Source organism: Gopherus evgoodei, chromosome 1 (genome assembly GCF_007399415.2).
Source record: "Gopherus evgoodei ecotype Sinaloan lineage chromosome 1, rGopEvg1_v1.p, whole genome shotgun sequence".
Classification (NCBI taxonomy): domain Eukaryota; kingdom Metazoa; phylum Chordata; order Testudines; family Testudinidae; genus Gopherus; species Gopherus evgoodei.
The window spans coordinates 364,306,362-364,321,276 of NC_044322.1; the positions used below are offsets into that span (position 1 = coordinate 364,306,362).

At 44.6% G+C, this 14,915-nt stretch overlaps 1 protein-coding gene across 2 annotated transcripts in view; it reads right to left on the minus strand.

Moving 5' to 3' along the window:
• Positions 1-978: 978 nt before the first annotated feature.
• CALU (calumenin) overlaps positions 979-14,915 on the minus strand; it is a 33,120-nt gene continuing 19,183 nt past the window's right edge. For both annotated transcript variants that reach the window (XM_030583089.1, XM_030582999.1), the window contains exons 4-7: positions 7,936-8,102; positions 4,488-4,548; positions 3,333-3,532; positions 979-1,550 (exon numbers count right to left, since the gene is read on the minus strand). In XM_030583089.1, the coding sequence (XP_030438949.1) occupies positions 1,446-1,550; positions 3,333-3,532; positions 4,488-4,548; positions 7,936-8,102 (533 nt within the window). In that variant the 3' untranslated portion in view covers positions 979-1,445. The remainder of the gene's footprint in view (positions 1,551-3,332; positions 3,533-4,487; positions 4,549-7,935; positions 8,103-14,915) is intronic.

Sequence of the window (14,915 nt, forward strand, 5' to 3'; positions counted from 1 at the left end):
AATTCACAAGAAGGTAAGAACACTGCTGCAAAGATTTCTACTAATACTGCTGTTTAACCACTGCACAGGAGCAGAACACACAAAGGTTAATTTCCATCTTCAGTGTCTTTATTCTCTGCTTTGCTGTAGCCTTGTTTTCTTAGTTATCCTCTTTTGGAGCATTTCATCTTGAGGTTCCTAAAGTGACAACCTAGCCCCGGTTTGTTTCTGTTTTGGCAGGTAAAGGCACTTCAATGATGTATGATTTGCAGAAGTCTAATGGTTGAAATACAAAGGGAGCCCCTCCCATTTCCATCCCCATGCCCCACAGAGCAAGCTGCACTCACCCACTTTGTTCGTTGCCTTAAGGGACCAATTTAGGATCAGTCACGCTTCCTGGTTGATTTCCCTATATAACATACAGAGGGTCACATGACATCAGTTTCTTGCCTCACCTAGTAAGGTCACATGGCTTTGATTAAGTATGTACAGGGAAGCCAGATGGAGTCAAAAGAATGTAATGCACAAGTAACTCGCATTTACAGAGACCTTGTGGCAAACACAAAACTCAGGCTGAGGATTTTAGCAGCATGTGCAAGACAGCCCCATTTCCCACACATTTCTGGATGGAAAGCTCCAGATCACACTTACTGGATTAGTTCAAATTACTGGAGCGCCGAGAACACCGAAGGCCTCACAAAGGAATGCGCTGGAGAAGAGCAAGCACAGGTTTGTCTTGCTGCCGCCATACACCATGGTGCCCTATTTTGAAGGGGTTTCCAAAGCAGGAATGGCCAAAAGGCAGTGTTCAGTCACACACAATCCCCAAATTCTACCGTGCAGTCCAGACAGACAGCTCCCAGCATGCAATGCTCTGGACTTCACGGGACAAAATATAGCATTGCATTTTGGGAGAATGTCTTTTGTGCTGAAGATGACTGCAAAGTGCTCAGTTGTGGCAAATTGTGTGTTGCCCTTGGGCTCTGAATGAGCTGCCTCTGTGGCCCTCAGGCTGAATTTACATGGCCCAGTCTAAACAAACATCATATAGCTTTGTTGCTTGGCCTTATTGTTCCATGGCTTGTAAAAAATTCTGTCGCTATGTCTATACAGTAAGGGGGAGAGAGGGAGGTGGGGCACTGGGGAAGGAACTAACATTGCTCTGCAACTAACTTTTCAGGATATGCATTCTTCATTTCACACAGAACCCAAACAAATACAAAAATAAACAGAACTTGTTAGACATAAAACAAAGTGTAAATCTAAAAACCACAAGTGTTCTCATTACAGAGTCACTTTTCAGAACACCATGTCCCCATCCCTTTGGGAAAGGGAAAGAGGACAGGACAGGATTTCTCACTTTATAGCCTGAAATAATAGTCTCAGTAGCGAAAACGTTTCTCATGTTAATCCAGAAACTGTAAAAAATAAATTACTTTTAAGAAACAGGTTTCTCTGTACATGTCTTAAAACTCATCGTGTCGTACTAAGGCTTCTCCGAAGTCTGTGGCCTGGCTCCCCACGAACAAGTCATACTTGTCAACTATCTCCTCTTTGGTGAGTTTCCCATCCTAAAATTAGAAAGAATGTTTGTCAAGTTTATTATGGTGGTGGCACCAGCCAAGCATTCAGCCCCCATTGTGCTAGGCTGTCAGACAGTTAAGGATTAATTCCTCTTTTACCTCAAAAGGGTTAAGGAGCTCAGATAACCTAGCTGACACCTGACCAGAAGGACCAATAAGATAAGATATTCTCAAAAAGGGAAGAGGGAAAAAGTCTTTGGTCTGTTCTGTGGGTACTTTTGCAAAAGTCAGAGATCCAGAAAACAACCATCTAACCCTTGTTTAAATTAGTGAGTGTTTAGATAAGAATGTGGCAGAGTTCTTTATTTTTCTTTGTCATTTATTTTGCAAACAGAGGGAGAATCAAATTGGGTTTTTGTGTAATTTCAAGGTTTTGCCCAGAGTGAAATCCTCTGTGTTTTGAATCTGTTGTCTGTGAGATCATCTTGTTTCTAATCTCACAGAGGTATTCCTTTCACCCTCTCTCTTTAATTCAAAGTCTTCTTTTAAGAACCTGATTGATTTTTCCTTGTTTCAAGAGCCAAGGATTTTGGATCTGGGCTCAGCAGGAATTGATGGGGGGAATTTTCTTGAGCCTACCCAGGTAAAAGGGTATAGAGACTTGGGGGAGGGAAATTAGTCAAATCCTGCCAGGAAAGAGAAGATAAGGCCTGGGGAAAATTGGGGGAAGGCAGAGTTCCCAAATGGCTCTCTCTCAATCATTTTTTAAAAACATTTGGTGGTGGCAGCGACTGTTTTGCCTAAGCTGATAAAAATAAACTTAGGGGTTATTCATGCAGGTTCCCACATCTGTACCCTAAAATTCGGGGGGGCGGGGAGGGGACGGGAAACCTTGACATAGGCTCTGGACCAACACAGCAGAGGAGACTGTCTCCAGAACAGACCAGACAAACACAGGGTTGGGAGAGGGGTGGAACACCCAAGCAGAGTGAACAACGTGATGGTGGTAAATGTCATAGTAGTGCCATAGGTTGTGTGCTGTGGATTTTTGGGTGGTATTTCCTTATGAGGGGATCAGCTGAATGGGAAGGGAAGGGAAGGAGGTAAGAGGGACTGGTGTTCAGTGAAGCTGGAGTAAGCAGGGGGAGAGGAGGAGAGAGGTCTGGATCAAGCAGCCAATTACTGCAGGGCAGAGTGTCCAGACACAACTGTGGGAGAGTTCTCCGAATGGCTGAAGGGCCCAGCATTCCTGGTCTGCTCCTACAGCTGAAGTCTCTGGCTGGCTCCTCTCTCAACATTCCCCCAAGGCCACATGGCAGGGAGCAGGCACCACCTGGGCCCTAGTTTCCCCAGAGCATGTGTGTACGTCTTCCCCGCACAGTTCTGTGAGCTCAGATTCTCACAGCAGCCACGTCATACTCCCATCCTCTTAGTTAAATGGAGACAATTGTAGAGACCACTGCATGTTTTCACCCTAGGCATTTTGGGGTGGGTGGGGTGAAGAGAAGGGCTGATGCCTTGTTCTCCAACATGGCAGAGATGTGGCTGCCTCCCCAGGCAAGGAAAGGGGAAGCTAATCAGATTGCTCAATAAGAGCACTTTTCAAACTTTTTAAATGTCAGTGCTAGCTCCAGGAAAAAAGGGCTGTTAAGTTTACTGAGGTAAGCCCCAAAATCGCTACTGAAAGGGAGAGCATCAGTGGAGCTGCTCACAGTGACTCAGGCTTCTTGCCAAAACTACAAAGTGATCTTCAGAGACAATTCTGAAGTGGCTTTCGAAGCCTCCATCTTGCACAGGACGAGACACTGAAGGGGACCAAGTGCCTCTCACCTTGTTCTGATCAGACTCGTAGACAAGGTGCCGCGCTTCTGCCTCAGCATGGTCATAGTCCGAGGGGAGGATCCAATCTTTTGTCTCCTCCTTGTCCATCTTCCCATCTCGATTCTTATCTCTAAACTCCACAAACTGCTCCCGCTCGGTCTTCACCCACTCTGGCTCATCAGCATCGCCGTCATGACTGTACATATCCCCTGAACAAGAACACAAGACAGATGCTGATGCAAGAACACCCCCTCACCTTTTTGTTCCACTTGGGACTGTGCAAGCAAATCTTAAAGCAAGCTGGTTACATCTAAGTTAAGTAGAAAAATTGCAGCAGTCACCCTCAGCTTCAATACAGACACACAGCCAGATCCCCACGTGCAGTACTACAGCCTTCTTAAAGCATTTGCTGCAGGGTGCAGCCCTCTATTACACAGGACAGTGACCACAGGCCACACCACAGATCTGGGGGGCTGCAGATTTCCACCCATGAGTTAATGTCCAAGTGGCCACCTAGCTTGGATCTCGTTACTTTAGCAAGATTAGCCCAGACATTTAGGTTTAAAAAGGTTACTTTAAATATGTTTAGAGAAATGTGCAGAGGGTCTATACTGGCATATATTTTAGAGTCAGATGCATTTATCATCACACTTATTCAATGCCAAAGCTTTCCATTAAAAAAAAATAAAAACGCTAAAATGACAGCTGCTCTGCTACTTACTACTGCCAAGAGAAGTGGCAGCACTGTTCTGCAATTGGATCATTGCATCATATGATTGCATCATATATCAGAGAGCAGCCTATGGATTTAGAGCAGATGTTCCCGTCTGCCTAGGGTTCTGGGATCATACTTGCATTTTGTCCAGTTACATGTGTCATTTTGGTTATGCAGTTAATTTGGAATTATATAGCAAAGATTGACAAGGGAAAAAAAAAGATCAAACTCAGCTTCAGTTAGGGAGCAAAGAGGGACCCATTAGAAAAACTCCAGAGAGTAGACAAGGAAGAAGAGATTAAAGAGCACGGCAGCTTTGGCACAAAGACTAATGACAAGAGGCTGCAATGTAATTTCTTTTGGGAGTATCTTTTTACAAAACACTGATGCGAAGTGAACACATCATCATCAGACTCAAGGAGAAAAATGAAATTGAGCAAGTTGCTTACCTATGTATTCTTCCAAGTCAATGACACCATCTCTATTCTTGTCAATATCTTCCATTGTTTCCTATTTAAAAAAGGACTAGGTTAGCCTCAAAGTTCATGGACAAAACAGGTCTTTTTATGTCTCTCTACCACTTAGAGAGGAAAACACGAGACAGCAAATGTATTTACTAGTTAATTGAGTTATTGCTATATTATTAGACTCAAAGAGTTCAATCACTATATCTATTTAGCTTAACAAACAGAACATTAAGGGGTGACTTGCTCACAGTCTGTACATACATGGGGAACAAATATTCAATAAAGAGTTCTTTATCTAGCAGACAAAAGTATAACACAATCCCATGGCTGGAAGTTGAAGCTACACAAATTCAGACTGGAAATACGGTGTATATTTGTAATGGTGTAATCAACAATTGGAACAATTTACCAAGGGCCATGGTGGGTTCTCCATCACTGACTATTTTAAAATCAAGGTTGGATGTTTTCTGAAAGATATGATCTAGGAATTATTTTGGGACAGTTCTGTGGCCTTGTAATACAGGGGGTCAATCTAGATGATCACAAAGGTCCCTTCCGGTCTTGGAATCTGTTGTCTCCTCGCATCTACTTTGATGGAGGTGAGTACCATGCCTGGGTCACCACTCTAAGAGTAAGGATCTGCAGAGGCCATCTCACAGAGTTTCACAAGACCTCAACCTCTTTCTATTTATATTATTAAGGAAGCATCAGTTGTGACTTCATACTGTAAAAGCTATAACCAGGCTTCCATCAGAAGCCGCCTTTTAAACCTCCCTCTAGCTTTTGAAAGGAAAAGTGGTAGCTTCAAACTCTGTGTGATAATTTATTCCAGTTTAGAACTCGAGTTTTTGCTTTTACTGCAAGTAAATATATTTTAAGATTTAAGAATTTAAAAGAGGACATCTTTTTCAGTTGTGTGTATGTATTCAAGTTTTTTGCACCCTATTACTGAAAGAAATGCAGAATGTTTTTTTGTGTTATTTACTGTAAAAACTGAAATGCTATGCTTTTTGGTAACTATGCCTATTGGTGGGGAGGGATAGCTCAGTGGTTTGAGCATTGGCCTGCTAAACCCAGGGTTGTGAGTTCAATCCTTGAGAGGGCCACTTAGGGATCTGGGGCAAAAATTAGTACTTGCTCCTGCTAGTGAAAGCAGGGGGCTGGACTCAATGACCTTTCGAGGTCCCTTCCAGTTCTAGGAGATGGGATATCTCCTATTATTCATTCACTCATGACTTTTCAGAGCTGAAGTTTTGTTACAGTGTATGACACTTAAGGGAACCAGAATCTAGCTATACTCCCATACTAGTAAAGGCTTAGTTTTATGAACTGTAACAGAGGTATGGTTTGATTTAGGGTAAGATTTGCTTACTGTAGCAAGAGAAAGTGTTTTGCTGAGACAGATTATGTTCAGTTTAATGCGTTCTTATCTTTGTGCAGCCAAGCACATAAATACTACTTTTGATGCCAAACATGAGCGCCAGAAAAAAAAACCCTCCATGAATTATGCAGTATCAAATAGTGAACTAAACTGAATGCTATCTAAGGGTACGTGTACACTACCCGCCGGATCGGCGAGTAGCGATCGATCTATCGCATCTACACTACACGCGATAAAGCAATCCCGATCGCTCTCCTGTCGACTGCTGAACTCCAGCAGTGCAAGAGGCAGCAAAGTCAATGGCGGAGACATGGCCGTCGATCCAGCGCCGCGAGGACGCAAGGTAATTTTAATTCTATCTAATAAGTTGACTTCAGCTACGCTATTCTCGTAGCTAAAGTTGTGTATCTTAGATCGTTCCCCCTCCCCCCCAGTATAGACCAGGCCTAAGTACAGTAACTCCTCACTTGAAGTCATCCCAGTTAACATTGTTTCGTTGTTACGTATCTGATCAATTAGAGAACATACTTATTTCAAACTGCCCAATGCTCCCATATAACATTATTTGGCAGCTGCCTGCTCTGTCCACTGCTTGCAGAAAGAGCAGCTCGTTGGAGTTAGCTGGTGGGGGCTTGGAAGCAGGGTGGACTGGCAGCCCCACCATCAGCTCCCCGCTCCCCTAAGTTCACTGTGCGGCAGCCGCCCAGCAGACTATCAACTGCAACTGCGGGGCAGTTCAGCTGTCCCTCCCCCCACTGCCGTGTGCTGCTCCTGCCCTCTGCCTTGGAGCTGCTCCCACTCTGCAGTGCAGAGGACAGGGGAAGAGGGGTGCTAATGTCAGGGTGCCCCCTCCCCCTGTACCCTATCTTCACAGAACGGCAGGGGGACACGAGAGGAGCTTGTTGGTAGCAGCTGCTGTCTCAACTTACTGAGCTACTTAAAAAAGGAATGTACTTAGAGTGGGGTCAGCGTACTTAAAGGAGCAATGCCTCTCTCTCGCTCTCTCTCACGGGGTGTGTCTCTGTCTCTCTCTGCCACGCTGTCTCCCCTCCCTCCATTCCTGCTGCCTTGTGGAGTGGGAGGCTACATTAACAACAATGTGTTAACCCTTGAGGGCTCAGCCGAGCGCTAGTTCATCATTTAGCAGTGAGGCATTCCCTGGGAAATATCCCACCCTCTCACTCCACCACCTCAACCGAGCTTCACAATCATCATTGCCACGTACAGTATTCAATTGTTTAAAACTTATAGAGAGTGTGTGTGTATATATCTATAAATAAATAAAAAGTCTTGTCTGGAAAAAAAAAATTCCCTAGAACCTAACCCCCCCCCATTTACATTAATTTTTATGGGGAAACTGGAAGTAGCATTTTTCAGGAACATAACTGCAACATTAGGCGAGGAGTTACTGTACATACTTTATTTCTAAAAAGATTAGCTGACACACATGTACTTCAGAAAACAGCAATTGCTAAATGGGAAAAACTCTCCAAAAGCAGCTACCAAATGCAGCTGCGTATGGAAGATCTGCCCTGGTGCACAGCAGAAGAGGACACACTGACAAAGGAGTTTAAATATGCTCTGGAAGTGGAACATAATTCTGCCCCCTTGAGCAACTAGCCAAGTGAAAAGGAGCCACTCAGCATGTGACCGGAAGCATCTTTTCTTCTTTTAGTTCCTGCAAAGCCCAACAATGGTTTGCCCTGGTGTCCCATCAGGGCATTCATCAGGTTTGCAACACTATCCATCACAGAATTGGTTGCTGCCTGGAACTGCTGCTTATGGGGAGGAGGGTTCAGGCAAGATTTTTTAAAAACATTTGGAATACCGTATAAAACCTTCAGAACTTTAGGGGGATAAAAAAGTAAAACCTTACAAAAAGCTGTGCCCACTAGTAAGTAAACCTTACACATGACTTCCCCTCACCCAACAGGCCAACTACATGCTCCTGTGAGATCACTGGTAACTGGGAGGCGCCAGACTCTTACTAGCCTGAATAGCAAGTACAAAAACTCTATCATCTCAATCTGCTTTCCAAATGGCACCCACCTGTACTACTATATCTTTCATGTAGTCATATTCTTCTGGATGCAGAAAGGCAGTGAATTCTTCCTTGGTAGCAATCAAGTCTCCATCCTTGTCAGCCATTTTGAACCTCCGTTCATCCCTCATCATCATCTGTTTGTAGTTGAACCCATCATCAGGGTCTGGGTCATCTGGGCAGAAACAGACAAGTTATACCCATTTTAGACTCTAAAGCTCATACACAAAACAACTGCACCAGTATTGCATGTCAAATTTTCCTTTTGCTGTTGACTAGGGAAACATCACAATGTGTGTGTCAGAAGAGCCCAAACTTTGCACATCCAAGGGTCACAGTGAAAACTCATTACGACTCCAGAGACTGCACCTATTTTGCATGAGTAGAAAAGGTCTCCACTGGTTCTACATTTTAACAGAGGGGCATCTTGAAGAGAGAAGTGTCAACATGAAATGCTCCCAAGCTTATCTCAGCTGAGGACACCAAGATAAACATCGATTCTGACAGCTGTAATCTCATTGGGCTGCGTGGTCTCTGTGTTAAAGGTAAGAGAGACTGTGGGCTAGATTTTGGCTACTCCTGGAACAGAATATGTAATGGGATAATGCTCTCCTGCTGATGTGCAACAGGCATTTTCAAAGCAAGAACGACACTGTTGACTGTCCAAATCTAGAAATTTATATGCTCCCCGAAAGTATCTGACAGCCTGTTAGGGTGATTAAATTTAAGCAGATTTCAGTAATTTCAAATAATTATATATGTATTTATAGGACCCATGTTTGTAGCAAGGTATTTTTAATTAACAGTGAATATTTGAGGACAAAGTACATTTAACAACTAAAATAGTAATAACATACAGGTGCCCCTTTATCAGCAGAGTAATAATCATATCCTGGGCTACCAAAAGCCCAGTTTAGAGTTTATTTAGTCCAGAATGTGGTTACCATCTTGTGAATATGAAACACTAAATTAAATAGAGACACTTTAAAATTCCTGATATTAAGCAAATATTAAAAATAAAACAGTAAAAAGCTTTTTGATCTGGTGAATACATGTTCAGTTGTGACAGCTTGGGGGCTACACTATTATTGTCCATTTATCTGCTAAAGCAAAACCACAGTCTCTCTGTGGGTAAGTTAGCACCCAAGCTATACAGTAGGCTGGTTCACACTCCATTTGCTACAACTGCTGCCAATGGCACCCTGAATTCAAGTTGTGAGGTCACCGGTCTCATGTTCATTTTTACATGGAGCAGAAGTATAAGGAATAAATCCCTTTTCAGTGTAATTTAAAAGACAAGGATAACTGCTTAGAGAAACACATATGTAACAACCATGTGAACTAATTAAGGGTAAATTAAAGGAAGCAAATAACTAGCTAACTTTTTTTTTCCTGTGTCCTTATGTCAGGCTAGACTAAACTAAGTGCTTTAATAAAATACCTGCACATTTGGCAGAAAAATTCTTATGCTTGTTTACAAAAGATTAAGACTCTCCAAAAAATTGGTGTTAAAGAGCTATGAACCAAGCCAAGACTTAGCCCTGGTCTACACTACAAGTTTAGGTCGAATTTAGCAGTGTTAGATCTATTCAACCCTGTACCTATCCACATGATGGGGCCATTTTTGTGGAATTAACAGAGTCTTAAAATCGATTTCTGTACTCCTCCCTGATGAGGGGATTAGCGCCAAAATTGACATCGCTGGGTCGAATTTGGGGGTAGTGTTGACGCAATTTTACGGTATTGGCCTCCTGGAGCTATCCTAGAGTGCTCTATTGTGATCGCTCTGGACAGCACTCTCAACTCAGATGCACTGGCCAGGTAGACAAGAAAAGCCCCGCAAACTTTTGAACTTTATTTCCTGTTTGGCCAGTGTGGCAAGCTGATTAGCACAGGTAACCATGCAGAACTCATCAGCAGAGGTGACCATGGAGTACCAAATCGCAAAAGAGCTCCAGCATGGACCGAACAGGAGGTACTAGATCTGATTGCTTTATGGGGAGACGAATCCAAAAGATGTTCCAAAAGACGAAATGCCAAAATATTTGAAAAAATCTCCAAGGGCATGAAGGACAGAGGCTATAACAGGGACCCGCAGCAGTGCCGCGTGAAACTTAAGGAGCTCAGGCAAGCCTACCAAAAAACCAAAAAGGCAAATGGTCGCTCCGGGTCAGACCCCCAGACATGCTGCTTCTATCATGAGCTGAATGCAATTCTAGGGGGTGCCCCTACAGCTACTCCACCCCTGTATGTGGACTCCTGCAAGGGAGTCTCATGCAACAGGGATGAGGATTTTGGGAATGAGGAAGATGATGATGATGATGAGGTTGAAGACAGCGCACAGCAGGCAAGCATAGAAACCGTTCTCCCCAACACTCTGGAGACATTACCCTCCCAACCCGGGCTACCGGACCTTGAAGGTGGAGAAGGCACCTCTGGTGAGTGTACCTTTGTAAATATAATAAATGGTTTAAAAGCAAGCGTGTTTAATGATTAATTTGCCCTGAAGACTTGGGATGTATTGGCAGCCAGTTAAGCTACTGGAATGCTGTCAAGCAACATCCGTTCTTTATCTCTCTGTGTTATCCTCAGGAGAGTGATATCATTCATGGTCACCCAGTTGAAAAGGGAATTTTACTGAGGGGACATTCAGAGATGGCCATTCCTGCTGGGCTGTTTGCCTGTGGCTGAAAAGAAACCATCCCCGCTGTTAGCCACGCAGTGGGGGGAAGGGTGAAGCGATCATCCCAGAGAATTGGGTGTGACGGGGGGGTTAGTTAGGTTTGTGCTGCACGTTAACCCGAAAACCACAGCCCCTCCTTTTAAATGGCCAACCCATTTTAAATGGTCAACACAATTCTTCCTTTTTTTCCTCCCGCAGCTGCAAATGTTTCAGTGCTCCCCCATCATCTCTGTCCCAGAGGCTAGTGCAGATAAGGTGGCGAAAAAAAATGCACTCACGAATAAATGTTCTCAGAGCTCATGCAATTCTCCCACAGAATGTGCCAAGGAGAATGTGTGGAGGCAGACAATGTCAGAGTCCAGGAAAGCACAAAATGAAGGCAAGGACAAGAGGGATGCGTGAGAGGATAGATGGCTGGAGCAAGAGGAGCGGTGGTGGCAGCATGATGAGAGGAGGCAGGATGCAATGCTGAGGCTACTGGAGGATCAAACTGATATGCTCTGGCATATGGTTGAGGTGCAGGAAAGGCAGCAGGAGCACCGACCCCCGCTGCAGCTCCTGTGTAACCAACTGCCCTCCTCCCCAAGTTCCATATCCGCCTCACCCTGATGCCCAAGAACATGGGGGGAGGGGGAGAGGGTCCCCCTCCGGGCATCCAACCACTCCATCCCAGAGGACTGCCCAAGCAACAGAAGGCTGGCATTCAAAAAGTTTTGAAGTCCAGTATGGCCTTGTCCTTCCCTCCTCCACCACCCCTCCTGGGCTACCTTGGCAGTTATCCCCCTATTCCTGTGACTAATAAAGAATGCATGAATTTGAAACAACAATGACTTTATTGTCTCTGCAAACGGTGATTGAAGCGGGGAGGGGAAGGTGGTTGGCTTACAAGGAAGTAGAGTGAACCAGGGAGGCAGGTTTTCATCAAGGATAAACAACCAGAACTTTCACACGGTGGCCTGGCCAGTCATGAAACTGGTTTTCAAAACTTCCCTGATGCGCAGCATACCGTCCTGTACTCTTCTAACCGCTCTGGTGTCCGGCTGTGCGTAATCAGCAGCCAGATAATTTGCCTCAACCTCCCACCCTGCCATAAACGTCTCCCCCATTACTCTCACAGATATTGTAGAGCACACAGCAAGCAGTAATAACGATGGGAATATTGGTTTCGCAGAGGTCTAACCGGTCAGTAAACTGTGCCAGCGCGCTTTTAAACGTCCAAATGCACATTCTACCGCCATTCTGCACTTGCTCAGCCTACACTGGAACAGCTCCTGACTACTGTCCGTGCTGCCTGTGTACAGCTTCATGAGCCATGGCATAAAGGGGTAGGCTGGGTCCCCAAGGATAACTACAGGCATTTCAACATCCCCAACAGTTATTTTCTGGTCTGAAAAGTAAGTCCCTTGCTGCAGCCGTTCAGACAGACCACAGTTCCTGAAGATGCGAGTGTCATGAACCTTTCCCAACCATCCCACATTGATGTTGGTGAAACGCCCCTTGTGACCCACCAGTGCTTGCAGCACCACTGAAACGTACCCCTTGCGGTTTATGTACTGGCTGCCTTGGTGCTCCGGTGCCAAGATAGAGATATGGGTTCCATCTATCGCCCCACCACAGTGAGTGGATGACTTTGCTGCAATGGGATTCCCTATGACCTGCATATTTCCCAGAGTCATTCCCCTTGATAGCAGCAGCTCAGTGATTGTGTTGGCTACTTGGATCACAGCAGCCCCCACAGTAGATCTTCCCACTCCAACCTGATTCCCAACTGACTGGTAGCTGTCCGGGGTTGCAAGCTTCCAGAGGACTATTGCCACTCACTTGTGAACTGTGAGGGCTGATCCCATCTTGGTATTCTGGTGCTTCAGGGCAGGGAAAGCAAGTCACAAAGTTCCATGAATGTGCCCTTACGCATGTGAAAGTTTTGCAGCAACTGGGAATCATTCCAGACCTGCAACTCTACTCGGTCCCACCAGTCTGTGCTTGTTTCCCGGGCCCAGAATCAGCGTTCCACGGCATGAACCTGCCCCATTATCACTATGATGTCCAAATTGCCAGGGCTCATGCTTTGAGAGAAGTCTTTGTCCATGTCCTCATCACTCTTGTCACCATGCTGCCATCGCCTCCTCATCTGCTTTTGCAAGTTCTGGTGCTGCATATACTGCAGGATAATGTGCGCCGTGTTTACAGTGCTCATAACTGCCGCGGTGATCTGAGCGGGCTCCACGTTTGCCGTGGTATAGCGTCTGCAGGACAGCAGAGTGGCAGTGGAAGCGTGACGATGGTTTGCAGTCCTACTGCACCATCTGCTGCCAGTAGCACCCAGGACACAACAGCAGCGGCTGAGCTCAGCGGGCTTCATGCTTGCCATGGTATGGCATCTGCTTGGAAAAAAGGTGCAAAACGATTGTCTGCCGTTACTCTCACGGAGGGAGAGGCGACTGACAACATGTACCCAAAACCACCAGTGACAATGTTTTTGCCTCATCAGGCAGTGGGAGCTCAACCCAGAATTCCGATGGGTGGCAAAGACCGCGGGAACTGTGGGACAGCTACCCACAGTGCAACGCTCTGAGAGTCGACCCTAGCCTTGGTACTGTGGACACACTCCGCCAACTTAATGCGCTTAATGGGGACACACACAATCGACTGTATAAAATCGCTTTCTAAAAAACTGACTTCCATAAATTCGACCTAATTTCGTAGTGTAGACATACCCTTAGTGATTTGCAGTTAATGGCTTCAACTGCACAGCTCGATAGAACTTCGCAGAGCAAGACCACAACGGAAACAGATGTAGAAAGCATTCAAGGTACTCACTAAAATTCAGGTTAATTAGTGGCACTGTTAACACTGTAGCAGCAGCAGCATCCAGGGTTGCTCTTTAGTACTTCATCTGGCCAGCTCAAGAGCACTTACATCTAACAGCTCCGGCTCACCACAGCATGGAGTACTTGACGGTATATATGGGAAAATTCAGAAAGCTGCCCTTGGGGCTTAAAGAACCACAGAAGGAAGAGAATGCCGATCCAGAGTATTAAAAAAAAAAAAAATCACTGTTTATGAGCAACATACCAGCAAGGCCAGGTGCCAGGTTCTGAAGCCTGCATATGAAGTTGGTGCCATTTAGAGCCAATATTAAACTTAAGCAAAGAATATAATGGCTTTGTTCTTTAAAGAGGACATCAGATCATAATCTAAGCAAATCTTCCACAGAGAGCTATGGCTGCTTATTGTATCGTGCACAGCCTGTGTCCACAGAAATTCCTCTTGCATTCTGGTGAGGTACGCTAAAGCATGGGGTACTCAAGAGGCTTACACACACTATTCAAATGCAGCAATGAAGTGACCAGCATGGTCTTGGAGCTTACTAACATGTGGTTCCATTTAGATCACAAAAATCTAATTTTAAAAATACTACATATAACATCCAAAAAGAGCTGCAATGAAGGAGGATGGTATCTCTGCTCCTGTAGTATGGAAGATGTATGTTCTCCATTAGGTAAAGGGATCTGTTAGCTTCCTAGCTGGGCATCAAACATTTGAGGGGCATTTCCAAATGTGTTCATGCCAGAGAAAGGGAAAACAGCTTTTCACAACATACATGAAGATCTTTCACCAGAAATGTATTATAGCAAAGTATTTACTTTTTAACAGAAATGGAAAGCCAAGCCATTACACATACATGGCTTTGTCAGGGACAGATCAGCATTGTCGTTATGAAAGAAAGACCAGAGTAGTTTCAATGTATTAACTATTTAGTAGAGAAATATATCTGTACTTATAAATTGTATATAACAAAGTGAGTAAAAGGTGGTGCAAGTGTATTCTGAAGGTTTTATCAGCATTAGCCCAGGGGACTGGTGAGTCATATGCCCATCCCAAACTTCTAGGATTGAGATCTTTATGGCATACCATCCACTCAGGGGCTCTACATATGCCATATATATTACAAAAAAACCTTGAAATATTTTAGTATATTACTTTTTCATTAGGACATTTTAAAAATATACCTGAAGAGACAGGTATCCGATCCAACTGCATGGGTTTCAGAGAAAGCCATAAAACCCCTCAAGATTACCCAAGATAGTTTTTCTATACTTAACATTGTCTAATTGTGAAGATCAGATAGCTTGGGATGCCCCAGGGCTAGAAACAAGTGCTGTGGATCCCATCAGAAATCTGGTATTTTCCCTTTCTAGTTTATGGGATAAGACTTGTTTCTAGTTCTACAGGGTCACAGAATCTTTGTTCTTAACCAGTTATTGCCGGACTTGAGTTTTAACAGGTTATTTAAAGGGGGGG